Raw genomic sequence first — 26569 nt, forward strand, 5'->3', positions numbered from 1 at the left:
TCTAATTGATAAACACACAACGTCTTCATATCCGTGTGTCGCCCTGTGTTAGCTTTGAATTGTTCCAGCACGGCTCTCAGGCGGTGATTAATGCGAGTCTTTGTTCTCCACAGTCTAATAAATTGGTTTGAAACATAAACATTCCATCACTTTTTTTTACGGACTTCCATTTTCACAGTGGTTTGTTATGGTTTGATGAATCCAGAGGAGGTAAGGATTGAAGTGCTGTATTTAATACTCCTCATGATCTGGTCTGTGTTAGAGGATCAGTCCAGGAAGCTATTTGCGGTGATGGTTAACAACTGGTTTTAGTCTATAGGGAGATTTATTGTTCTGTGTCTGGTTCCCGCTCTTGCTCTGTTCTTTTTCTCTCACCCTTTCTTGTTATGTAACCTTACTCATTTCACTTTCCCCTCTCTCCCGTCTTTGTGTCTGTATGTGCATATTTATTTGTTTCTTCATGTGGTGTGCTTTCACGTGTGTCTCCTCTGCAGGTGTTTCGGGCTCCTGCTCAGCCCAGGGAAAAATGTGAAGAACAGTGACATGCACCTGCTAGACTTGGTGGGTGACTACTTTCATGCATGACTGTGTGTCAACATGAATTTGTGTGTGTGTGTTTGCTCACTTCTCCCAACGTGTGCCCCTTCAGGAGTCAATGGGAAAGAGCTCCGACGGGAAGTCTTACATCATCACGGGAAGTTGGAACCCCAACACGCCTCAGTTCCAGCCTGTGAATGAGGAAACGCCCAAAGGTAGCAGCCAAAGACCTGACAAAAATTCAAATAAAGCAGTGATTTTCAACATTTATTATTTCCTTCTTACATGTTTCACAAGATAGTTGTTTTGTCCCTCTTTTTTCATACTTTCACACTTTAATTTGACACATTTCCAGGTGTTAGAAACTAATTATCTTGTTATTGCACCAGTCTTTAGATGAAGCTGTGAAGAAGCAACTTACACATGAAACACATGAAACACAAACACTGTTCTTTTATGAAAAATCTATGTTTTTTTTATTTTGCTTTAGGTGGTTTATTAGTAACCAGGAATATTTATCTGTATTGATTTCCTAGATAAGTTCATGTATATGACGACAGCTGTGGACCTGGTGATCACAGAAGTGGAGGAGCCAGTCCGTTTTCTGCTTGAGACGAGAGTTAGAGTGTGTGCCCCGAACGACAGGCTGTTCTGGCCTTTCAGCAAACGCAACTACACTGAAACCTTCTACCTTAAACTACGACAGGTACGTCACTTCACGGCACAGTTTTCAAATTATTGCTTCTGCATGTTTTGAGCCCATCGATTTTTTAATTGTATTGACCAATCACAGAATACTCTTTCCAGCCTGAATTTGATCTGTTCTCTTTTCGTCTTGCCTCTCACTTCAGATGGAGCGAAAGGAGCGCAAGAGTCCCGCTTCAGACACGCTTTACGAAGTGGTGAGTTTGGAAAGCGAGACTGAGAGGGAGAAACGGAAGACGACAGCGAGTCCTGGCATCCTGTCCACCGGGCCTGGTAGCACGGTTCCTTCCCCACCTGAGGATGATGAAGAGGAAGGTGATTGGATGCTGTCTTACTATTTTGCTCAGTCCCCCCTTTTTTAGGGGGATTTCTTATTAGAGACACACAACACAGAAGAATAGCAAATACTTTATTAAAAACGAAACCCCAGGCAGAGCAAAGAATGTTATTTCTGTATAGAAACCATATTAAAATATTCTGCAGAAATATGAACACATTGGACCACAGAAGTCGAGCAGAGCCTTGTCAAAAATAGTTTTCTCATAGTCTTTAATAAGAGACACATTTACAGCTTCAAAGTAGCTGCCTAGCAGAGAACAATACTTTAAAATACTGTGTACTGTGTGCTTGTGGAGTCCTAAGACCGAAAAAATTAAGTCTGCCCTGCAAGGCTGTACCTGATATAGACTCGTGGCCCACAGGAGTAAATATCATGTGGGAGATCAGACACTGTGTTACAGAACTGTTTGTTCTGTATCCTCACAGAGTGCTTAGCACCCTGTGCCGTGTGTATGTGTGTGATTGTGTATGTGAGTGATTGTGTGTTGTTTTTTTCTTTCATTTTCATGTGAATGTGAGAGATAGCAATGAGAATAAAAGGCAGCGGTAACAATTGAGGTACTTTTTGTATCTAGATGTGTGTTCCACTTTGATCCACTGGCCTTTAGGGACAGTTTGGTCTCACTCTCTGGACTTTTTGTCCGTTGATTGCTACTTACCTGCTGTTGTGAATTTGTAGATTCTACAGCTCACAGAGATTGTTAGTTTATTAGTTGATACCTTCAGAAGCGAAAAGAGAAATACATCAGTGGATCACATTTCATTTCTGCGTATTTCTGTTTTTTGTTTTTTTTTAGATAAAGAATAATGAATTTAAAGAGCTGTTGATTTAGCTCAAACATTTTTTGATTTCACTGAAAATTTGAGACTGAGTTTAAAAGCATTACGCTTATTCAAACACATGTTATTTTTATTGTAGTAGGTAGAATTGGAGGCCAATTCTGTAAATATCAGTTAAGCAAAGTATAACAACCTAACCTGTTTTCATTCTGTGTCTAGATAATGATGAACCGTTACTCAGTGGCTCGGGTGATGTGTCCAAAGAGTGTGCAGAGAAGATTCTGGAGACCTGGGGAGACTTGTTATCCAAGTGGTAAGGCTTTGTTCCCTGGTTGCTTCCTGCCCCTCCACTCTTATTGCTGCTACAATGAAATGATTACAGTAATTTATGTATGCGAGAGAGTGTGTGTGTGTGTGTGTGTGTGGGGTTTAACAGTGGCTGAGTATGTGTAAGAAAGAGCAGCAGGCAGGAGTTCCTGATAAGCAGCTTATTAAGATGACTTCCCTCTTCCATTGCTGCGTTTGTTTTTAATCAAAAGCTTGTGATGAACTGAGCAGAAACTGCCCAGACTTTAATTAGCTGTAAGTTAAGCTCCAAACACACACAGACACTCTCTCTATACTGTATAGCATGCCTCTCTTACTCCATGTATATTTTTGTGTACCTTCTATCAGGGGAACAATATAATTTAATCAAATTTGATCGGATGCCTTCGAAAAACTTCACCGTGCTGCTTTATTAAACCCAGGAGTCTTTGCGTAACACTGTTGCCATGGTGACACATTATTTGCCATAAACAGGAAGTCGTTTTTAAGAGGGCTTAATCAGAATCAGAATCAGAAATAATTTATTTATCCCAGGGGAGGGAAATTCAGTCTTTACAGTTGCTCTATACACAATAAGTTATACAAATACAATAACAAGCGTTTCCAAAAATAAATACATGATTGAAGTCTCCAGAGATCAGGAAGAGGGCACTCTGGTGGTCTGCCTGGAGTCTGGCTATAGCAGCGTTTACAACTATGGACACTGCAGTCGGGTTGGTAGAGAGGGGATGTAGACAGCCAGTATGACATATGAGATCTCCCTGGGCAGATAATATGGTCGGAGGCCCAAAGCGCTGTCGGTGCTATCCCGGTCTGCCCGGACAGTCAGGAAGCCGTCAATGGAGACGCTGTGGTCGGGAATATCCTGATGCAGCCACGTTTCCGTAATCAATCTCTTGGATCGTCGCCAAATTAGGTAGACATGAGCCCAATAGAGAAATATGATGTCTGATAAGGTTCTTTAGTAAGGGGCAATGGCTTAATGGCTCAGTGGCACCCCCAACATCATTTTAAACATTCAGCCCCCGTAGCTCGTTTAAAGCTGCTGTTGGTAGTCACAGAGTTAACATCTGTTCAGAGAGAGGGACTTCAAATCTAAACACAATCCCTCCCAACCAGATTTCCTCTTAGCCCCCCAACACAGATCGGCTTGTGCAGTCATGATAGTGCCGGACTCATAACCAATTGGAGGACAGGGGCCGCCCCTTAACCAATCAGGACTGAGAATTGGAAATTAGCTATGATCGGTCCGTCATAACGGGAACGAGGGGAATAGTAACATTGCTTGATACAAAGGCATTGGAAAACACAGCGATTTCACAATAGTCTCACATTACTCCACTTACCGATGAGTACATATGGGTATTATGACCTTTTCTCCAAACCCAGCAGAAAAACAGAAACGTTTTTTACACCATTCCTACCAACAGCAGCTTTAACCTCTGATGTCAAAAAATTAAGCCGTGGTCAAGTGACAAAAACTACAGATCCTTTACGACCACTTTGGGCTGGCTCAGAAAGCCAAGGAGACCCCATTAACACCCATTTGAAAATACACATTTTTACAGCAGAAATAAACATTTACAGCCTGGTACAAAATTTGCTTTGAATAGCTGATTTCTTTGTACATTGACAAACTATTTTACAATGTATTAATTTTGAATTTATTAAGGTTAGAAGGTCTATAATGAGACACAAGTAGGGCCGTTGCTGATTTGACTGACAGTTGGACACATTGTAGATGTAAGCCAAGACACTTACAGGTCGCCTTAGCTCCTCTTTAGCTCTTGCTAGGTCTACTGAACGTCAGATTGAGTCACTACTTACAATATCACGACCGCCATCGCTAGGCTTCAATACTTCCTTAAAGACAAGAATGAGTGATATGTGATTATGCCTTGTACAAAGAGAGCACAGTTTACCAAAGTCAAATTCCTTGTGTGTTCAAGCATACCTGGCCAATAAAGCTGATTCTGATTCTGATTCTGATATCACTGGTACCACATACTGTACATGTTTCATGCAGTCTAAGGTTAAAACTAGAATTTTGAAATGTTATAGGCTTATGTATCAAGCGTAATAGACCTCCAAAAAAAGGACAGGAAGTCCTCCATCTTTAATTTTTGTTTGGTGTTTGATAAAATAAGGTTTTTAAGCTGTTTCCAGGGGTCCATCATTGATGAGCTCCTCCAAGGCTGTTCATACTATCCAGCTTGAATTTTGTTGAAAGTCAGAAGACACTTCAACAATTAAAAGAGATCGGACTCGCGTGTAAAACTCAAAGGGCACAGCAGTGGCGACGAAACAAAATGTGATGTCTTGCCATGAAAGAAGAATTCAAAACTGCCTCAACCTTTAGATTTCAGGAAAAAATCCGTGTCTTGAAACATCAACATGACAATTTTAGAGCAATGAGCCTAGTGTGACATGTCTAAGTGTGTTATCATGGAATATACTTTGTGTCCTCTCCCTTCATGTCATGTCCCAAACACCACAATTCACAACCATTTTGACGGTTGTTTGTTTGATAAAGGCATCAAAATGCAGCACACTCTGAGCTGCTCCACACCGCGACATGTGCCAAACCCTGACCTGCTGTTCCCTCCAATATGCACCAAACCCTGCAGGGTGACATTATATGTTTATGTTTCTTCCTTACTCTATATATGAGCAGTACCCTGTATTCCAAAGCTTGATCTGTAATGCAACTGGACTGGTAGAAATTCTTGAAGCCGTTTTACCTCTCCTCCGAAAGGCTTCTTCAGTTCTGACCAGACTGGGGAAGAGCTCGAAGATACAGTATAAGCCACTAACAGTCGTGTGTGTCCAGGAGTCACAAAGGGTCCTAAGTAGGGTAGTTGGTCTAGTTCCAGGCAGTTGTTCTCCTATCACCTGACAGTCGTTCAGTACCTCCTGGCAGTCGCTAGCCTAGTTCCTGACAGTTGTTAGGGTGATGGGTCAGCTGTGAGTCGTTAGAGTCACATGGTCTCTGGTGTGAGTATGGTCTTACTTGTTTTGACAGAGAATTCAAAACAGCATTGTATGTAGACAAATGGTGTCTTAGTCCACCACCTCTGTTAAGAGAAGGGTGTTCAAGCATAACATAGATGGCTTCCTTGACCCCTCTGTCATACCAACGCTCTTCTCTGTCCAGGATCTGAACCTTGCTGTCCTCCAAGGAGTATCCCTTGTCCTTGAGGTGTAGATGTACAGCTGAGTCCTGGCCTGAGGAGCTGGCTCTTCTGTGTTCGGCCATGCATCTGTGGAGAGGTTGTTTAGTTTCACCAATGTACCGTTCCCTGCAATCTTCGTTACACTGTATGGCATAAACTACATTACTGTGTTTGTGCTGAGGTGTTTTGTCCTTGGGATGAACCAGTTTCTGTCTCAGTGTGTTGGATGGCTTGAAATGAACAGGGATTTTGAGTTTGTTGAAGATCCTCCGTTAGGTATGGAATAACGATGCTTCATCGTTTGTTGCTGTTCTCCTCTCTGTTGGAAGTCCACTTTTTGGAGGTTTTGATGAAGGCCCAGTTGGGGTAACCGCAGGTTTTAAGTGCTCCCTTGATGTGCTCTTCACCAGTCTGGTCAGAACTGATGAAGCCTTTCAGAGGTGAAACGTCTTCAAGAATTTCTACCAGTCCAGTTGCCTTACAGATCAAGCTTTGGATTACCATGACCTGGATGACTGAGAACCTTCACAGACACAGTACCCAGTATTGACATGACCTCCAAATTCCTCCAAAACGCTAAATGCTCTGGAGGTATTTTTCTCACTTCACTAATAAAAATAGTTCTAAAAGAAATGGATCATAAGACTTGCCCTCCATAATACGAGGCTTTGTGCAAGTGATCGGTGCTTTTGTGTGGGTAAGCCAGAGTGTGTGTTGTTGTATTGTCGGATGTGCGCTCGGGGAGCAAAGAGAAGCAAATCACAGAAAGCCCTTTACAATTTAATGCCCCTGAGGACCATGCCTGGCTTTACTTGCGTCACACGCACACACACACACTCACACACACATGCATGCACACACACAAACACATTATACTTTTGTTTCCCCTCATGGTCTCAACAGAAAATGCCACGTATTGCATAACCTGACGCCCGGAACAAATAAAACCAAACAAACTGAGTAAATAGAGAGGGATGGATTGAGAACGGGGTAGGAGCGAGAGAATCATCAGGGATTCTGGGATTTTCTGTCGGCTCCAGTCAGGAGATAGTTGGTTGGGAAGGTGTAGCTGTGCCTCCAACTTTACCTTTTCATCCTTGTACCTCTATTTTTGTCTCTTTCTCTCCCTAGCAGGGAGAAGCTGACACTTAGAGTTACCCTGGATACAGTTTGAATCCCCCTCTGACTTGTAGATGGAGTGTTATTCTAACATTCACTCTAAAGATGAGGAAGGGAAATCATTAAAATGTCTCTGTCTGCAGCTGCTCATGCATTGTCTTCCACTGCCTTTTGTTTTTCCATCCTGCTAAAAATAGTGCCGTGTTAGATAAAGCAATACTGATGTTCAGATATCAGGGGGGAACGTAGCGTGATGAATGTGAAAAGGAATTTAAAGAATAAATCATACCTAAACTGTACCAAAATAGCATATTTGAGTCTTTGATTCATCGTATCCCTTGTTTGAAGTGGAAATGGATATACTTAAAATACTGCGAGCTTGTAAATCATTGAACCTGACCTGTGGTGTAAGGTGATATAACCTTGCCTCAGTGCCATAATTCTGGCCAGGCAGAACATCTTTAGAGATGATGACAGCCTTGTTAGACAGAGGTAGAGACAATGAAATCCTTGTTTTGGATTAGTGTATGCAGGAGTCTTGTTATAAGTTGAACTAACAGCACTAAATAATGTTAACATGAGTGTGACTTTGATGATCTGCTGTTGTTGACTCTTCCTCTTGTTTTAGGCATACAAACTTGTCCGTGCGTCCCAGGCAGCTGCCAGCATTGGTTCGGAGCGGCATTCCTGAGGCTCTACGTGGGGAGGTGTGGCAGCTCCTGGCAGGCTGCCATAACAATGACCACCAGGTGGAAGAGTACCGTACTCTCATCACAAAGGTAAGACCACACTCGAAGTCAAAGTATGATCGTGGTGTGTTTAGGGTTTTGAAATCACAGGATGGCTCATACGCAGGCTGCATCAGGCGGGGATGTCTTGATACTCTCTTGGATGTCTCGTTTAATTATTGATTTTTCTCTGTCTGACATAGTTTTTGTTTTGGGTTTGTGCTTGCCAGAACACATTCGCTGCTGTTACCGTCCTTGGCAACAATTCTTGTTTAGTTTCACTTTTTTGAAAGCACACCTCAGGGGCCACTGATGGCCCTGTCTCATAAGGTCCTGTCTCATGCGGTCCTAACATGTGATGCTAACAACAGTCGCCCTGCAGGTCATAGCAGCTGATTACTTTTTGGATTACGCAAGTGAAAGATTTTTATAGGTTCTTTCAAGAAGAAATTCATCATGTGTTCATGGTAATGTTAGAAATGAATAATCCTTGTGTTCTTCTTATGCTAAATAGTGTTTCATACTGAATAGATTAAGGGAGGAATATGAAGACCTAAATATGCGTGCAAGTACCTGTTTTTGAGCCTGAAGGAGGGATTCATAATAAATTAAATCAGTTTAGATTTTTAGCTACAGTTTTATAACTTGAGTCCAGACATGAGCCACATGGTTTGTGTTCTGCAATCAAGAGTCGTACTCACACATGCACAAAACTCCTAAAAGCGTCCAAACATTTTTGGGTCGCGCTGCATGTGTCAACGCAAATAATCACATTTTTAACCCGATTTTACCTGGAGCTTTTCCTGACTGCCCTTTATAGTATGGGATGAATCAATCAATCAATCTTTTTTTATATAGCGCCAAATCAAAAAGCAAATGTTATCCCAAGACGCTTTACAAACTAGACCGTACTCTATGTTCTATTATTAACAAAGACCCAACATCAAGACCGTATAAGATCCAATCCCAACTTACAGACAGGACTCATCTTAATTCACCATGAGAAGAGCACTTTTCAGCATTTAGGAAGTTACAGTGGACTTCCTTTTAACAGACAGAAACCTCGAGCAGAACCAGACTCATGTGGGATAGAGTGAGATGATTAGAGAGACATGATAGTGGTGAGACAGATAGTAGTAGTTGTAGCAGCTGGAGTCAGGCATGTCCACAGCAGCAGGCCGTCTAAGGCAGCGATCCAGGGAACCTACGAGACAAGGGAGCTCAGGGACTCCCAGAAAGGTCTATGGTTTGAAGTGAAGAGCGAAACGTAACGGGATGAATAAAAACATGAGGCTGATTTTTAGGGTTGCAAAATTCCGGGAATGTTCAAAGTTGGAAACTTTCCACGGGAATAAACGGGAATAAACCAGGAATTGACTAAATTGAAGGTTGGCTCTTAAAAGGGAACTTAAATATAGTTGGGAAAATATATTTTAGCATAATCCTGACTAAAACAACCAGATATCATGCAAGTACAGTTGAATTATTCCTCAGTCACATGCACATAGCACACTGCTTACTGCAGAGCTATTTAGACCACGCCCCCTACACTCACTTTGCATTCCTCCATCACATGCACAGATGATTTCTAGAATCCTGTAGAGGCTAGGCTTGAGAAGCTTGAGGGAAGATGCTTTTTTAATTGCATTTTGAATGGGACTTTGTTGGGATTGCATTTTTGTTAATTTTGGAATTGGTTGGGTTGGGGGGATGAGTAATATTTAACTCAACATTCATGTTTTTGTTCTTTAATGAAAGAATTGATTGTTCAATAAAATATGATAGAACTTGCTAAAGTTCTACTTACAAATAAATCGGTTTTAATTGTATTATTTGGATGGATGTCTGCTTATAACAAAACAAATATTAATGCTTGGATATGATACCTTTACATTAAATTACCCTCAATTCCCATAATTCCCATGGAAAGTTTCCAATTTGGAATATTTCCAAAATTCCCATGCTTAAAGTGATACTTTTTTTTGAAGTGGGGTCGTATGAGTTAAAGTACACTAGTGCTCCTGCTAGCCACAATGCGTGCCGGTGAGCTCTTCCCCTTTAATGAGAAAATTCCCAGAGAACCGGGAGGTAAGCTAGGCTATTTTCTCTGTGGACGGGGCCTCCTATTTCGCGTAATTTCTCTAAAGTTGAGAAAATATGTTACAGGCACTCATCACGGTGCAAATGCATGCACCAGTAGAAAAAATTGGAGCTATTCAGTTTGCCGTCAGAAACCCCCTTTGTTTTGGCACTATTTTCAGACGCACCTCGCAGACCGGTGTTCTTCCGCTTCATGAGCACGGATACACGCCGATCAGCTGTTTGGATCATTAAAGGGGAAGAGCTCACCTGCACGCATTGTAGCTAGCAGGAGCAATAGTGTACTGTAAGTCATATGACCCCACTTCAAAAAAACTGAAGTATCCCCATGGAAATTTACCAGAAAATTTCCGGAAATTTACCGAAAATGTTACACCCCTTTGCAACCCTACTGATGTTTGAGAATCATTTCTAGATGTTAAAAATGAGGTCTACACATCCATCATTTTGCATGTAGCATTAATAAAAATGCAAAAACTGTCATCATAGCATAGATGTCTGCATCAGCCCTCACATTGTTAGCATTACTCAGGCACCATGCTTATGGTGTCATGTTCTGCCTACGAAGACTCATTCTCCCCCCTGCCCACCACCCTCCTCGTTTAACAGGAAAACTTTCCGCTGTGAGGAACACATGTGAACAAGCAACTCATGGGGAAATATATAGGGGCAGAGCTCAGTGCATATTAGAAAAAGGCTTTCCTGTAATTGACATTTTCATTATTGGCTTTAGCTGCTTGGTCTTATTATAGCCCTGCCTGTGAGGATCTTTTCTGCATACCTGTGTCTGTATGGATGTCCAGAAATGACAGCTAGTTTTTTGTCACTGTGTTGCTCTGCCTGTGTGGCCATGTGTGTAAAGATCAGAGGAGACTTGCTAACCCTGCTGAAAATGTTTAGCCCCCCTGATGTGCTGAGAACAGTGTAAGTCTATGTCACTTTTTTTTTTTTCTCAGCTGCAGCTCTGTCCACTGTTCTTATGTAAAGGCAACATCCTCGGGCAGCAAGCTGGATCCCAGGTGGTGACAAGATGTTGGTGTTGCCCTTTCCTCCCCCCCTTTGCTCAGCTCTCCCACTTTTATTTTTCCACACCCTCCCAGGGTGCATTTCCTTCTCTTTCTCTATTTCTACCTCTGCCTTTTCCTGTGTTTTGCCTCACATCTCTGGCATGCAGTGACAGTAGATTTGTCTCCTTCACGTGGAACAAGGAACATAAACTCTGGTTCGCTGTTTACATGAATGGCATGAATGGAATCCTAGCTTTTACTCAGAAAACAATAACAGCGGTTAAAACACTCTTGTATTGACAGTCACTGGACAGAAACCTGGAGAGGAATTTATTGCAGGAGCGCTAAAGCATTCCATGTTCATGTATCGTCCAGCAAACACACAGAGAAGTGTGGAGGACACGTGCAGACATATCTGAGTCTGAGGGAGAATATTTTAGATTTAGTCTCCTTGGAGCAAAACAGGGTGAAGATAGCCAAGAACAGTTTATAGACTATAAATGTCTTATTAGGCACAACATTGAGCAAGAGTATTTTCTAATCTTAGACGCTAGGGGTGTTGCAAGAATAAATACTGTCAAACAGTGAAAAATGAATGACAAGACATGTATTGCATAATAGTACTTTTGTTTTAAACAGGAATGAGTTTTCATTCATGCAGTCAGTGTTGCTGTTACTAATTAAAGCTTATCGTCCAATTTACCAACTCTTTCTTTCCCTTTTTCAGCTTCTGTTCAAATATTTGTACATACCATACTTGTGCCAGCCCCTCATTTGTTTAGTGTGCCTTCTGTTCAGCCGGTGTCTGTGTACCTCTTTGTGCTGTATTACACTGCATGCACATCATGTCCCAACTAGTGCCCTCTTTCTGAGCTGAACTTTATGTTCAACTACACATGTGAATGCAGGGCATTGATGGAAGAGGAAGCAGGGCTGTAGGTCTCAGACATTGGATGTATTCCTTCCCAATGGAGCCCCAGTGAGTGTTCCGATACGAGGGCCTCTGCTGCCAAGTACTTGAAGTTCCCGTCTAACTCTGAATGCAGACTCATTAACACTCCACTGCTAACCAATTAAACCAGTAGGCTGTGGTAGCCATGGCCTACATTTTGCATTGCAGTTAGTAGAAGCTTAGTTACTAACTTTAGAAAGTAAATATTTGGTTTCTGCAGCACTTTGATTCAGTTTACGCTGATTTGAATCAGTGGGATGTTATTTAAGGGCTGATTGACATGTCCGTCACTTCATTATGATCTGAAAGGCAGACACTTTTTGACAGTATAGCAGTATACAAGTACACAGTGTAATGCTATCCTTTATAACTACCTCTGCAGACAGTTTAATTTTGAAGCACTTTTTGTTCTATTTGTTGAAATTCTCTGCACATCCCGACAACAATCAATAAATGAAACGCTCTGGAGGAACAGCTAAAATAAATCCAGTCTGTGGCCTCCTGAAGACTGTGATAAGCCCATCCAATCATTACACTGGAGCTGTATGAAATGACTGAATAGCTTTCCTGTCTGTGTACCTACCTTTAAATGGGACATTTCTTCAGATGGATGCACTAAAAATGTAGCTTATTTTGCTTTTCTTTCCTTTAAAGAAGCCTTTTTGTGCTTTGAGTTCAGCTTAACCTTCAAAGATGACATTAAATCCATCGAAACGTCGATGATATCATAATACTCACACAAGGTTCAATCTTTTTTTTTGTTTTTGTTGACCTTGTGTTGTAGCCACGGTGTGGTTTTGGAGGGTAGAGATAACGGATATGATAGACGGTTTGATCGTTACACAGTAATACGAGCATGGTGGGTGATGATTGACTGATTCTCTTGTGTAATAAGGGTTGTCTTCATAATAATTATCATGTTATCGCTGTGACAAGCACTGATGAGGAGTGATGTCAACTTATATAACTATAATTGTTTTCTTTTCATCTTCTTTTTGTTTCTTATTGTCGATTAGCGCATAGTAAGAGGCTTCAGTGTGGCAGTGCATATTAAGTTTCTCTTTGTTGGCATTGAGCTGTTCTCACTCTGTCAGCTGGTGCTCTTGAAAGTCGTTTGAGATGATATATGAAGATTTCTCACTCTTCAGTCACTTCCACCAGGGGGCCAGAATGTGAGAAATGTCTCCTGTGGTGAATATATGAGGACATATTCACATTGATGTCTCTAAAGACCTGCTGTTCCAGCGTCCTGTGGAGAGTGAACAACAAGCGCCTATAACGACCTGCCTGCTTACCTGTCTCCGTCTGACCCACATACTGACCCATATGCGTCTTTGCCATCTGTCTGTCTTCGTGATGGTTTTTATTTGTATACACTTCTCTCTCTGAATTCTACTCAGACCTGTTTGTGCTCCCGTCAGCTCGCGTGTCCCTCTGCCTCCCCCTGTCTGCCCGATCATTTGTGTTTCGTCACACCTGTCCGCTTGCTTCTCTCTCGCTCCTCTCACACTGTCTTGTCGCACCAACGTATCTACCTCCTTCTTTTCTTCCATGTGTCTTTTACCCTGCCCGTGTCTCTGTACAGGAGGTTTATGTGTACCATGCAGTTTAGACATGTGCTGAGCTGGAGTGGAAAGACCTCTGCTTGAAGCCAGTGTCCCACACTAAACAATACACAGTGACTGCCAGGAGGTCCAGACAGTCAGGTGGAGGAATTTTCAAGCTATCTTTGGAGTTCAATATAAACCAGCTCCATTTTTTCCTGGAATCCGGTCTTATCTTTCTACAGTGATGTTGTTGTGTTTATCTGTGACTATGTAACAGCTTCCAGCACCTGCTTGCTGTCTGTATTACTTGGTGTACTTGCTGTAGGCTCATCTTTTGAAGATAAATATCATGAATTCTCGGACCACACATAATGACATTGTTTTTCCCGTCCAGTTCTTTGAAAGTCCTTCATTTCCATTCCTACCAGGCATGTTCTTTTATTATGAAACTACCTCGTGTGGGACATCAGCCCAGCGGTACCTTATGTGTTTTGTTATATCACGCTGATACAAAGGTTGGCACGGTGGTACTGTTTATTTTTATATTTATGTATAAACAGAACAGGATTGTCAGGATTATTTGCCTCCAGCTGGGTTGTGGTGGATGTTGTGTATTGACAACAATCAGATGGAATTTAGACAGAATGGCTGCTGAAAACTTTCACTTTGAACAGTGGTAAACCTAGTTTTCTACTTGTATATAGGGTTGCAAAATTCTGGGAATTTTCAAAGTTGGAAACTTTCCATGGAAATTAACAGGAATGTATGGGAATAAAGGGGAATAAACCGGGAGTTTACTGAATTGAAGGTTGGCTCTTAATAGGGAGCTTAAATATAGTTGGGGAAATATATTTTAGCATAATCCTGACTAAAACAACCAGATTTCATGCACGTAAAGTTGAATATTTATGCTATTCCTCAATCACATGCACATAGCACACTGCTTACTGCAGGGCTATTGAGACCAGGGATGGATGCCTGTTTATAACAAAACTTGCTTGGGTATGAAACCTTTCCATTAAATTACCCTCAATTCCCATAAATTCCCATAAATTCCCATGGAAAGTTTCCAATTTGAAATATTTCCAAAATTCCACAGCTTAACTTCCCATGGAAATTTACCGGTAACTTTCCATGAAATTTACCTGAAATGTTCTACCCCTTTGCAAGCCTACTGGTATACCTTTATCAAGAAAGAGAGGACAGTTGACGTTGGTGTGAAACTTGGTTGGTTCATGCGAGTTAACAGCTAAGCCAAAGCTGCACCCAGTACTTGTATATTATATTTGGGCCTACCTTATATAAAGTCTATACCATTTGGTACCAACACAACCAAAAATTAATTGATTTTAGTCAGTCCCCCTTGATGAGGTCAGTAAAGAGCTGTAATAACATGAACAGGGTCTGTTTTCGAAACCGCCTACTATACTAGCAGTACGTACTGATTTGGCCAAAAGTGAGTATGTAGTATGTGAACAAGAGCAAAATCTGCAGTATGCCAAAACTACCTGGATGTCTACTGATTCAGTAAAATTTCTCAGCATGCATCAGACCAGTCTCCCTCGCTTACTGTTTCCCACAATGCACAGCGCTAACGTTCCAGTTCATTTTTCTTTTTTTGACGGCTGGCACTCTGTTTTTAGGTGCTAATTCCATATAAACCACGTCTTAACTGTTTACATCATAAGTGGATGCTAAAGAAGCAATTTCGCTATCAGCTTGCCGTTGTTTCCTTCCGCTTTCCAAAACTGGAAATCTAGCAACGCCTGGCCCAGCATACTGCTAAACAGATCCAACAGAACAGTCATACTACATGCTACCTTCAAACGCAGTATGTAGTATACATTACGTACTGCATACTACATTTCTAGATAGCAGACCATTTTGAAAACAGCCAGGGTTTCTCCTGGCTCAAAATGAAACAAAGGTGGCACATGTGCATGTGTACTGTGCGCACTGACTAAACCAAACACATTGTTTGAGCAACATATTTTTATATATTTATATTGAACAAACAATGATTCTTCCTGTAAAGTCTGGCTTATCTAATGCTTTTAAGATGCTTATTTTTTTGGACATATATAACACTTTGCAAATCAAACTTGTGTTTTATTTTCTAGGAAAAGCTTTGAATAGATCACGAGTATGACGTCTAATTTCATGTGGAGAAGTGAATGTATATGTGGGTTATAACATGGAAACTTTATTTACAGAGTATCCCCATAGGACCACTAAAAGCCAGTGTGTTGCCTGAATGCACTAAGATGAACACGTTCATTGAATGCGCTCATGTTTGTTGAGCTGAATGGCTCATGAGCGGGAACGTGAGTCTAGTTCACTCAGGAGACTGCTGTGAACAACTGCTCAGATTCTGGGAGGATCCAAGAGGTATCCAGAGTTGACGAGAGTTCCTGAGCACTGTGTTTTACAGCAGTTGAAGTCAGATTCACATCACCCAGCAGGCATTCAGCACGGCTTTTGCTGCTGGCGATTCAGATGTAGTTAGCGTTGCTGGTCAGGCCAGCTCTTGTGACCATTTGAGGGAGTCTTGTGAATGACTTGGGACAGAGGTCAGCTGGCAAAACCTTGTACTGTTCTACAGAGGGTTCACTTTTTGAGAATGAAACACATTTTGTGTTTGTCTGTTCGTGTTATTTCCCCTTAGCCGTTTTATTCTAGGGGATGTTAAACCAACTCAACCACGTTTTCTTTGACAAAGCAGATTTGGGAATTAAAGTTGAAACCTTTAGCCAAATATTCAGCCAACAAATTAAAGTTATTTGTGTTTTTCTACATTTTCAGAGCTGCCCATTTTTTCCTATGTTTAAATGGTATTTTTTTGGCATTTAAACTTCATATCCGTTTATGATTCTTTTGTAAGAACACAGTCATTCATCTACTTTAGGAAACGTCAGTGACTTGGAGCATATTCAGTCAGGAATTGAAGCATAGGAGGCTCTACTGACCTTTTTTTAAGTGCAGCTACAGAGAATGAACGTGACCTAGCTCATTTTATTCTGTTTGAACTTGCACAACACAGCTAAACACGTCTTTAAACGTGGTCAGTAAGTGAGCAGCAGTGCAGACTCACTTCTGAATTGTTTGACAGCCCACTCCCACTCCACACTCAGGCGTTTTGGATGACATTCAATGTGGCGGACCCTCCACGTGAGCATGCAAACAGGCGATGTGAGGAAAGCCCACAGATGCTCTCCACGCAACCTTTCCTTTTCTCCCTCTCCGTCTTTCACTTTTCGTCCTCTTCGGCAGTTTTAGCTGCCCCTCTTCCAGTGCACTTGACTGATAATGATACAGAGCCGCCATCATATCGGTGTAATGCCATAGTTGAAGTGAGAAATGATAAATTTGCCGAGAGCTGTCTTTGGAAAAAGTGTCTGAGTGAAAACACCTGTCAGGGTTTGATGAGAGCTGGGGGCGGTATGAAATGTGACGGAGGCGGTCGCCTCATAATTTTCTGTGCAGCGAAAAACCCTCGGTTAATCAGTTAAACACAAGCATAATGTGACAGGACATGTAAACAGAACATGTTATGTCACAACCTTTTTTATCTCTGAAAACAGTCGTCTCAGCGTATTTCCCTCCATAAAATCATTTTCCTGCAGGAGCTGAGGAGCGCTGTGTTCGTGTCAGCTACTCTAAGCGTGACCTTCAGGTGTTGACAACCTGCAAGGAAACACAAGTTAGACAGCTCGCAGGACTAAGTTGAGCTCAGCTGGGCTACCAGGTGACAGTACATCACGCTCTTCCTCCTTCCTCACTCTCACAGCTCCTCTTGCCTTCTTGCCATATAGTCCCTGCTACATCGTCTGTCTCCTTCTCTCCGCCTTTTCCTCCTCTCATCTTTGATGTGCTCTGTGCTTCCTTTGACTCCCCTCCTCGTGCTTTTTTCCTCCCATTCCTCCTCTTCTCCCAACCCCTTTTCGTCGTCGTACTGTCATCTATTTTTAGCTCCTCGTGTGGTGGGCAGAGGAGGTGCGTGAAAGCATGGGAGTGTGTCTGGATTGCGGGGGAGAAAGGTGCAGGCTGGTGTGCGTGTATGGGTAATGTTTGGGTCTCCATCACGCTACACCAAATTGCCCTGCACGAGACACACTGCAGTCTTCAGAAAGTCATTAGGATGCAGCACGTAATCTGACAGTGATTACTACCCACTGAAACTTCTAATTTTAGTACAGGATTCTGAGTAATTAAATGCAATCATCACATCATGTGATCTAAAAATAACTTGGTTGGTAATTACTCTTGCCCAGATTCAGCAGGATCTTTACAGAGCAGCTGAAAGGGACTTTTAGGGCTAATCTGTCAAAGAAAAATGAAAGAAAATGTTGAATTGTGTCTTAACAAGTCTTTTAGAACCTTGGCTTATAAGCCTGCTCTTGATGTTTCCACAAGGGAGATTGAAATATATCTGGTGGGGTCAAGCTGCCTGGGTATAATTAACTGTGAGGGAGCAACTCTCTCCTGCATCCTCTGATGCATGCAGAATCAAGAGCAGGTGCATGTCTTATTGAGACTCAAGGACTAATACACAACTTAAAGGACATGTACACACAATAAACGACAAAAGCATGGACGACATGAGAATACTCTGCAACAGGAATAGAATAAATGTGAACAGTGTGAACCGTTGAATGTTATCTGTACCATGTACACAGATGGTGCATCAGGTTTTGTGCAACAATCAGCATATTTTAAATCAAAGAGTATTTTGTATTTTGTCAATGTGGTTGTTATCTCTCTGTTGCTTTTTCAATTATGCAGAAAGTTGCCAAGTTAAACTGAAAGCAACGAGACACTTTTATAAAGCCCGGTTGGAGGAAATTCATTTGTGTAATATACATTACATACATACCATTGTTGTATTTAGTTTACATTGTAAAACAAACCAGTAGCATGTGTTTGTGTACATTAGTGTAGTTTTGAATGTGATGCTATCTGAACATGTATTTTATGTGTACAGTGACCTCACTTTATCATATGTTTAATCATTATATGATACTCAAGCTTATGAAAACAAGCTACCAATGCCTCGACTACCTTTATCACCAAAAAATATCAGAAGTCAAAGAATAAAATTTATCATAAGCCCTCTGAGTTTTTGCATTTTAATAACTGTTTCTTTAACTGTGTTTCAAGCAAATGTAGCTTTTCAAAATCATATTTTTAGCAGCACTTTTTATCTTGAACTTCCACTCTCCAATAACGCCTTCAAGCTCTCCTTCACTTGCAGCTTCCCTCTCGAAGGCAGACCCGGTTGATAATTGCATAATTACTTGCTGTGTTAGTGAATCAGCTGCTAATTACACACAGCTATGAGCGCAAATTGAATTATTTGCGCTGTGCTTTCATGTGTTCAAATCAGTCCCTCAGTTTTTTATGCTTTCATGTTGCTGCAGTTTATTCTGAGGAGATTACAAATGTAAAAATGACTAAAGTAGCAAAAATGGATTTAAAGGCACCGTTATATTTAGAAGGGAACAGGTACAAATGATCCTCGCAGAGTTTCTGCATTGACTCTGTCAGTGTTCTTTTTATTTATAGAAGCAGATTTGAACACTCACACATAGGAGCTGATGTAGTCATTGTTCTGGATTAAACATAGGCTACTGTACAGTACATTCATAGGAGTTTTATCATGCTAGGATGCACAAAGCTACAGCTGCTGTCCTCATAAAGGACTTTGTGCCCTTGGCTTACAAGTGGATTAATGCTAATAATATTCCCAGTAAACTGCACCAGTCATGCAGCAAGTGTGTGAATGCGAAGTGTACAAACTATACAAATATAACAACTATTCTGCAATATAGAAAGACAGAATCTTATAGCTCAGATGATCACATCTCTTTGAGATAAGATGAGAGGGTGCAGAGGTGCCAACAGTCTGATGTAAATTGAAGCAGAGTTGGGTTAACACTGCATGTTTCTAATTTTAACAGCGTGAAACTGTGGTTGAATTTTCTTGTGGTGATTTTGAGAAACATTGGCTCAAAAAAAGGGAGGTTTGCGAGGGTGGGGGAACAAGGCAGCCTCGTGCCCTTGCAGTTGATCATTGGTTGAAGCCACGGGAAAGGGGAGGGGCCTCAGTGTCACTGTTTCTGTAGAGAGAGAGGCAGAGGGAGTGGAGGAGAGAGAGAGAGAAAGAGAGAAAGAGAGAGAGCGGAAGAGAGACAGTAAAGGAGGATAAAAGAACACAGGGGGTTCTCCCAGCATCGGTATGCCTGCCTACCTCATTTCCACTCCAGACATAGCCGCTCCTGCTCCTCTGGATAGAAACAACAGCTGAGGTGTGTGTGTGTGGGGGTGTGTGTGTTTTAAGTACCAGTGACCCTGCGCTCTGCCTACATCCTCTCAGCTCACAGCAGTCTGCTGCGATCTTACTGGGAAGGACCAGACAGAAAGTGAAGCTGACAAGAGAGGTTGTTAAAGGAGAGGCAAGAAACAAGAGGAGAACGAAGAGTAAACGGCTTGAGGACAGAAATAATCAAAGGAAAGACTCCTAACGTGTCCTCTGAATTCAGCACGTTTCACTATTTTGTCTTTTCACTGGAACCTGCGTCTGACTCTGTGGACTAGAGACAGATAAGAACGAGCCTGAATCTGCGCCTTCTGCAGCTGCAGCAGATGTTGAAGGCATCCCTGACTTTATAGGGAGCAAAGGTATTTCAAGCGTAGATTTGACTTGAAGTCTTTGAAACACGGTCACGTTTCTTGCTCTTTTTTTTGTTCCTTCAGCTGGGAAGTTTGTTTTACTGGAAAAAGACAGACGATAAGGAATACACTCATTCAAGTTTTTTATCTGTAGTCATCGTGGGGGGTTTATATCTTTGTGTAAACCCACAACAGCCTGCATTGAGGACAAACTGAGGGGACTTTCTTTGTGCTGTCCATCCCTCCTGCATTCGAGATGGAAGATGACAGCAGCCTCATCCTGGAACCACAGCATGGAGCGCTGTGTTTGAACTGAAACTGTACAGCTCCTCTCAGAACCAGCCAGCTACCCGTCAAAACACTGGTTTCTTTGGCTCATCGTACCCTTGAAGGGCCCCTTCGACAGGTTTTCCTGCCCAAGATGATGAATTCCGCCCTGGATTTTCTGAACGAGAGCTCGGATGACCCTTCAAACTTATCTGCTCCCTTCTGCCTGCTTGAGATAGGCTACTCCCAGCCCTTCTCAACCTGCCTCCTCGAAGTCTCCGTCATTCTCCTCCTCACTGTTCTGATTATTTCCGGCAACCTGGTGGTAATTTTTGTGTTCCACTGTGCCCCTTTGCTAAGCCAGCACACCACCAGTGCTTTCATTCAGACTATGGCGTATGCTGATCTGCTGGTGGGGGTCAGCTGCCTAATCCCATCCATGTCCCTGCTTAATCATCTTGAGGACCTGGACCCTAAACTCACCTGCCAGGTGTTTGGGTACATGGTGTCTGTTTTAAAGTCAGTTTCAATGGTGTCGTTAGCATGTGTCAGTGTGGATCGCTACGTCGCCATCACCCGACCTCTGACTTATGCGTCTCTGGTAACACCCTGTCGGGTGCGCTTCTGCATTGTTCTAATCTGGCTCTACTCTGCTCTGGTGTTTCTCCCATCATTCCTTGGTTGGGGAAAACCAGGTTATCATGGCGATGTGGTGGAATGGTGCGCAGTGGAGTGGAGGACTCGTCCAGCTTTCACAACCTTTATCGTTGCACTGCTCTACGCCCCCGCTGCTCTCACCGTCTGCTTCACTTACGCCAACATCTTCAAGATCTGTCGGCAGCACACCCGGGAAATCAGCGAGCGCCACGCACGCTACCGACCCCAACAGCTGCAGGGCCAAGGGCTGACAGCGGGAACTGTGGTCAAGGACAACAATCCAAAAGAAAAAGGACAATTACCCCACCTGTCCCATCCACAAAAATCCCAACAGCAGTACCAGCAGCCCCCATCAGCATACCCAGACAAGCGTTACGCCATGGTACTGTTCCGTATCACAAGTGTGTTCTACATCCTCTGGCTGCCCTACATCCTCTACTTTCTTTTAGAGAGTGCAGAGATCTACCAAAACCCTACAGCCTCATTTCTCACCACATGGCTGGCCATCAGCAACAGCTTCTGTAACTGTCTCATCTACAGCCTTTCCAACTCTGCCTTCAGGAAGGGCCTCAAACGCCTCTGCTCCTTCTGTTTACAGCGCGGCGGCACCAGCTTCGGGGTTAGGCACACCAAAAAAGCTTTCATTGGCTCTGTTGAAAAAGGATGCTTGGGGCCGGGGTATGGATACGGTCACGGTCAAATAGGGATTGGCACGACATGTCATGTGTGAGGCACATAAAGACCAAACCCCGGTTTGAACTTTAAAATATGCCTGATTTGATTGCTGTAAAACGCCTCCTCTTTTAGGCTTAAACGCTCTTTAAAGAGACAGGCGGAGGCGTTGATCTGCCACTGCTGTTTCTGTCGCTTTTAGAGGTTACACAGGCGTCCTCTCTGCACACGGCACAGCTGGCAGAGACAGGGAAAGCAATGAAGAAGGAAACGGTTCAAAATAGAACTACAAGGTGTTTTAAAATGGCAAAGGAAACACAGTAGTCTGTGCTGTGTATGGACAGGTCTGCTACTGGACAGGACATGAGAGGCAAGTGTGTCCCATCATCTCTGCAGAGGTGGAAGCTTTTGACTTTGAACATTTTTATCCTTTAGATTTCTTCTATTGGAAGTGAGTCCTTAACTTATTTTGCCAAAACAACAACATGTGACAGAAGTGTTTGAAAAAAAGCTGTATGTGAACAGTGTTTGACTGGATTATCGGCTCATTCTGACTGAATGCAAAAAAAGAAGAGATGAATTCAAACAGAACACTCGCCTGCTGGTTGTGAAGCACTGAGGTGATCTGCTCTGTCCATGTTTTCACATGCTCTTACCCTTCAGTATCACTTTAACTGATGCAACATTGTGTATCATGTATGTTTTTCCTTGTGTTGATTGAAATCAGTGAGTCAAAAAGGAGTAGTAAGAAATGATGTATGTCTTTGCTCAACATCAAGACGTCTACCCGTAAACTTTAGCTATTTATTGATGTTGTACTAAACAAAATATTATACCTTCATCTGAGTTATTGGTTCACATATTGAGCCTGCTTTTTGTAATGTATGATGAACTGCTACCCAGCTTTGCTGTACGACTGTTACTCCGAAGAGCTCTTATCATGTTCATTCTCAAACAATCTTTGTTGCACTTTTGTCATTTCATAACACAGTCTTTCATAACTGTGTTCAAGGTGAAACAAGACCAAGAAAGGATGTATTTTCACACTTATTGTTCACTGATTTTGGTACATTTTTGGGGCCAATTTTTTATAAAGACATTTGATTGATGGTAAAAAAAGAACCTTTGGCATCAGCTGAGAGGGAAATTGTAACGAGAAGTGCTAAATGGGCAAAATTGGGTTTTGTATCAAACAATGACCCTGTTACAAATCTGGAAGTTGTCTGTATTGTGACTACATTTGGAGACTTGTACATGCTCAAACACACACATAGCAACACAGGAGGATATATGTAAACTAACCAGACAAAAAGCCCATTCACTCTGGCAGCAGGCTAACCTCTGTGCTGCTCCGTGAAGAGGGGTCTGACCTCTCACCTCCATGTGTATGTGTGGGTCTGTGTGCATGCATGTGTCTGTGAAAAGTCTGTTTCCGTCATCTTGTTGCCATGTGTAGTTCTGCGGGTTGTTTTCACTCCAAACATGATACTTCATACAAACTGATGGAGACCAATAACAAGCTGAATTGAATCCAAATGTACATACTGATTCCTAAGCTTGTAGTGTGTGAAAAAACAACCCTGTCTAGAACCATGAAGGCTTGTCCCACAGCTTCTTTAGGTGCAGATAATCTAGCTTTATACACTTAATCTAATCTACCAAAGAAAGTTCCACAGATAATCTTGGTTAAGAATTTTTCTAGACATGTTAAATTGAAAGATTTAGAAAAAGTTAAGTGCGTTTCACACAAAATTTGTGTAAGTTCACTGCACTGTGTTGGCTCAGTGATGCCTTATGTGCATGATTCCGACTGTTCTCAGTATATGTTGCCTTGTTAAATCATTGAAAAAGGACTGTTGGGAAATTATTTTCCTCTAACATTTAGAGAGGGCTCAAATCACAGGCGTGTGACTGTTTTTAGGGGGAACGACACAGACTGGAAAATGTACAGTATCTATGTGTAGAGATGAACATGTATATTTGCCAGCCTTGATTCCACAACATTCTATTATCAAATGTGACTGTTCAGTCAGCTGCTCCTTAGATATTTTTCAATCATCGTTCCTTACTTCTAAAAAAAAAACAAAAAAACAAGCGCAAAGAAATGACTCAAAACTGTTACTTTTCTTTCTGCATGCATTGTTGATGAGTGCTGAAGTGTGTATGAGTGTGTTCTCATATGTGAGGATTTGACCACTGGCTGAATTGGACTGTTTACAGTGTTCTAGTAGGGTGCTAACATAGTTATCCCCTGTCATGGCTTTATTAGCGGCACATCACTTCCCTTCAGAAATACTGTATTTTGTGAGTGTATGTGAGTATGACGTGCACTGGTGGTAGTTAGATGAAACTGCTGTCTTTAGATATTTTGGCTGTTATCTGTGAAGCATTGCCAAATATTATCCTGTTTCCTATTTATACATACTTTTGGTCAGAAATGGCGTGTACAGTTATGCCGTGTACAGAAATGGCATATTGAATGTCTGATTGTCAAACAACAGATCTTTATTTTTGTAAAATTACTTTCTGTTTACTCACTTATGAAGTGATAAATGTTGGAGATTTTTTTCTGAACGTTTAAAGCACGCTTGCTATTTGAAAGTATTGAAGCTGTGTCTTAATGAAGATATACTGTATTTTACTTGGACAGTTCACCACTATTATTTCCCACAGTAGTTAATGGTACAATTTCTCAGACATGTTTTGGATTGAGGGCAAAGTGTCCTCCACAACGTGATCACTTTAGCATCCACACACACACACACACATTCCATTTTTCCTATGGGAAAATAATCGGCTCTCATGGTCTCAGGGGAACGACACTCCGGAGGTGGTTGCGTGGTAGAACAGTGCCATGTTGGGTAGGATAAGAGGAAGAATGAGGGACTCTGGGCCTGCTTAAGAAAGACATAAAATGCAGCCTTCTGCACTAATAAGATGTTGTTGGGGTACAATCATTCCTAAATCATTCTACAAGAACAATTTATTTGTAACAATCAGCATTGATGAAAAGACAATCTTCAGATAGTGGTTTCCAGGTGTGAAAATGTAAATGAAATATGCAAAAGGTGCAAAACAAGAAGATTAAAGTGGTTCCTCTCTTTCATAGCTTTTGGCTGTTAAGTGTTTCCTTCTGTTACACACCTGCACTTTTTTTTCATTACATTCCTTTTACAATATCCCCGACACATTACAGAGAGTGGCTGCTGCTTTCTCATCTCATCAGGCTTTTCATGCAAACAGCTTAAAGTGTATCGCTATTTTCAGAATCAGACTTCCCAGATGTTAAAAGCACAGTTCTTATGTGTTTTAAATATTTATGAGGCTTGAGCTATTGGGTAGATAAAGATGTAAAAGCTGTGTCTGTAAAAACATGAATTTCATTGTTGTTTTTTAAAACATTGAATGAAATGAACGTTGAGGCACGTGTGTGAACCTTGCTTTCTCAGTTCAAGGAAAAAGTAATTGATAGCATCAAAAACACACCGACTAAATAATGGTCTGCTATTGTATCGTAGAGAAGAGATTGTACAGTTCTGCACAGCCACACATAGTGCACTTTAACACACATCCACCCACCCACCCACCCAGTGGTATTTCCTTATCCGTCTTTTAATCGGTATTTGGTTTTCTTCTTTGTTTTCAAAAGTCTGTAAATAGGCCACACCAAACCCCCACTAATGGCTGACTCATGACCCAGCTGGTCTGAGGGGCAGATTATTCTCCCATCAAGATCAGACTGACTGCTGTAACAGCTCGTTCTGAAACGTCCCAATAGACACGCTGCACATGTTTTTGTCCACAATAAATGCTGAAAACGAACAATGGCTTTTTTTATTTTTTCTTTAAAGATTGAGAAAATGAAGCCGTTAAAGTCTTAGATCACAACAACCACCAGTGTTATATGTCAAACATCAGGGTTGTTGAAAATGTGCTGATGAAGTTTTGTAGCATATATGCTTTTGTAATGGAGAAGTTTGGGATGATGGAAAAAGTCAAACATGTTTAATTTTGTTATCATGAAAGTGGCTACCTGTGACAAATGAGATATTTTCATTACATGATGCTTTGTAGGTGTGAGGCCTATATGGTGTTATAAAATGTACATGTTGTGTATTCGTATTGGGCAAATAAATGTGACGTTATTTCAATGAATTCATTCTTTCATGCACTAAATATTTTTGAATGCTGTCTTATTATACATAAATTCTGTTTTAGATGTGATAAGCAAAGCCAAGGTCAACTTTTCACAGTTAAAGCTAGGGTTGGTAGTCACGGAAAACTAGCATGAATTTGAGTGTAGCATTTCCTAAGGACAGCCCCTCCCTCCCCTCCCCTGGGAGCTCCTCCAAAACGACGCCCCTGCTCACATCCACGAGCGCCGCTGATTCACGACCATATGATGGTGACTGATTCAAAACCGGTCCTCAGCACATCGTTTGTGTTTTGTACTACGTCAACTCATGTCTCACTCATCGGTAAGAAAACATCAAAACATTCTCATAGTGAAAGTTAAAAACACAAACATATATGGCTGCTGTTAGTACTCACAACTGTCATGCTAGCATTATCCAGTTGTACTGGTGACACGATATCAGGAGAAAAGTATAATACATATAATACATCTACATTTTCTGTAGGACTTACTAAATGTCTTTTTTTTTGCTTGTCAGAGCCCCCGTGGTGAGAACTTTTTAGACTCTGATCCGGACTACAGTCCTGAGCAAAGCACCTCACCGGGTCAGACAGGCCCAAGGTCGAGCGAGAGGGGCAGTAAATAGAAGCAGGGGAAGCAGAGGCAGGGGACGGGATTTGATTGGTTTCATAAATTGGACCCTAAAGGTGGGGATTGGTTGGTGTTTTCCCAGGTTTACTCCGGCTGTAGATAGTGGCTTTTTTTTTTTACCTCTTTTTTAAGAACACATTATGTACTGATTGCCATCAGGACAGAAAGATCATTTTAACCAGTATAACAAAAAGTGTATCTAAA

At 41.8% G+C, this 26569-nt stretch overlaps 2 protein-coding genes across 3 annotated transcripts in view; both read left to right on the forward strand.

Moving 5' to 3' along the window:
* Positions 1 to 26569, forward strand: part of LOC117830760 (rab GTPase-activating protein 1) — a 97142-nt gene that overhangs the window by 29226 nt on the left and 41347 nt on the right. For both annotated transcript variants that reach the window (XM_034709028.1, XM_034709029.1), the window contains 6 exons: positions 495 to 561; positions 650 to 752; positions 1074 to 1243; positions 1389 to 1557; positions 2581 to 2674; positions 7609 to 7759. In XM_034709028.1, the coding sequence (XP_034564919.1) occupies positions 495 to 561; positions 650 to 752; positions 1074 to 1243; positions 1389 to 1557; positions 2581 to 2674; positions 7609 to 7759 (754 nt within the window). The remainder of the gene's footprint in view (positions 1 to 494; positions 562 to 649; positions 753 to 1073; positions 1244 to 1388; positions 1558 to 2580; positions 2675 to 7608; positions 7760 to 26569) is intronic.
* On the forward strand, positions 19466 to 25730 carry LOC117830761 (probable G-protein coupled receptor 21). Its single transcript, XM_034709030.1, has one exon. The coding sequence runs from the start codon at positions 20405 to 20407 to the stop codon at positions 21635 to 21637; it is 1233 nt and encodes a 410-aa protein (XP_034564921.1). The 5' UTR covers positions 19466 to 20404; the 3' UTR covers positions 21638 to 25730.

Source organism: Notolabrus celidotus, chromosome 19 (assembly GCF_009762535.1).
Source record: "Notolabrus celidotus isolate fNotCel1 chromosome 19, fNotCel1.pri, whole genome shotgun sequence".
Classification (NCBI taxonomy): domain Eukaryota; kingdom Metazoa; phylum Chordata; class Actinopteri; order Labriformes; family Labridae; genus Notolabrus; species Notolabrus celidotus.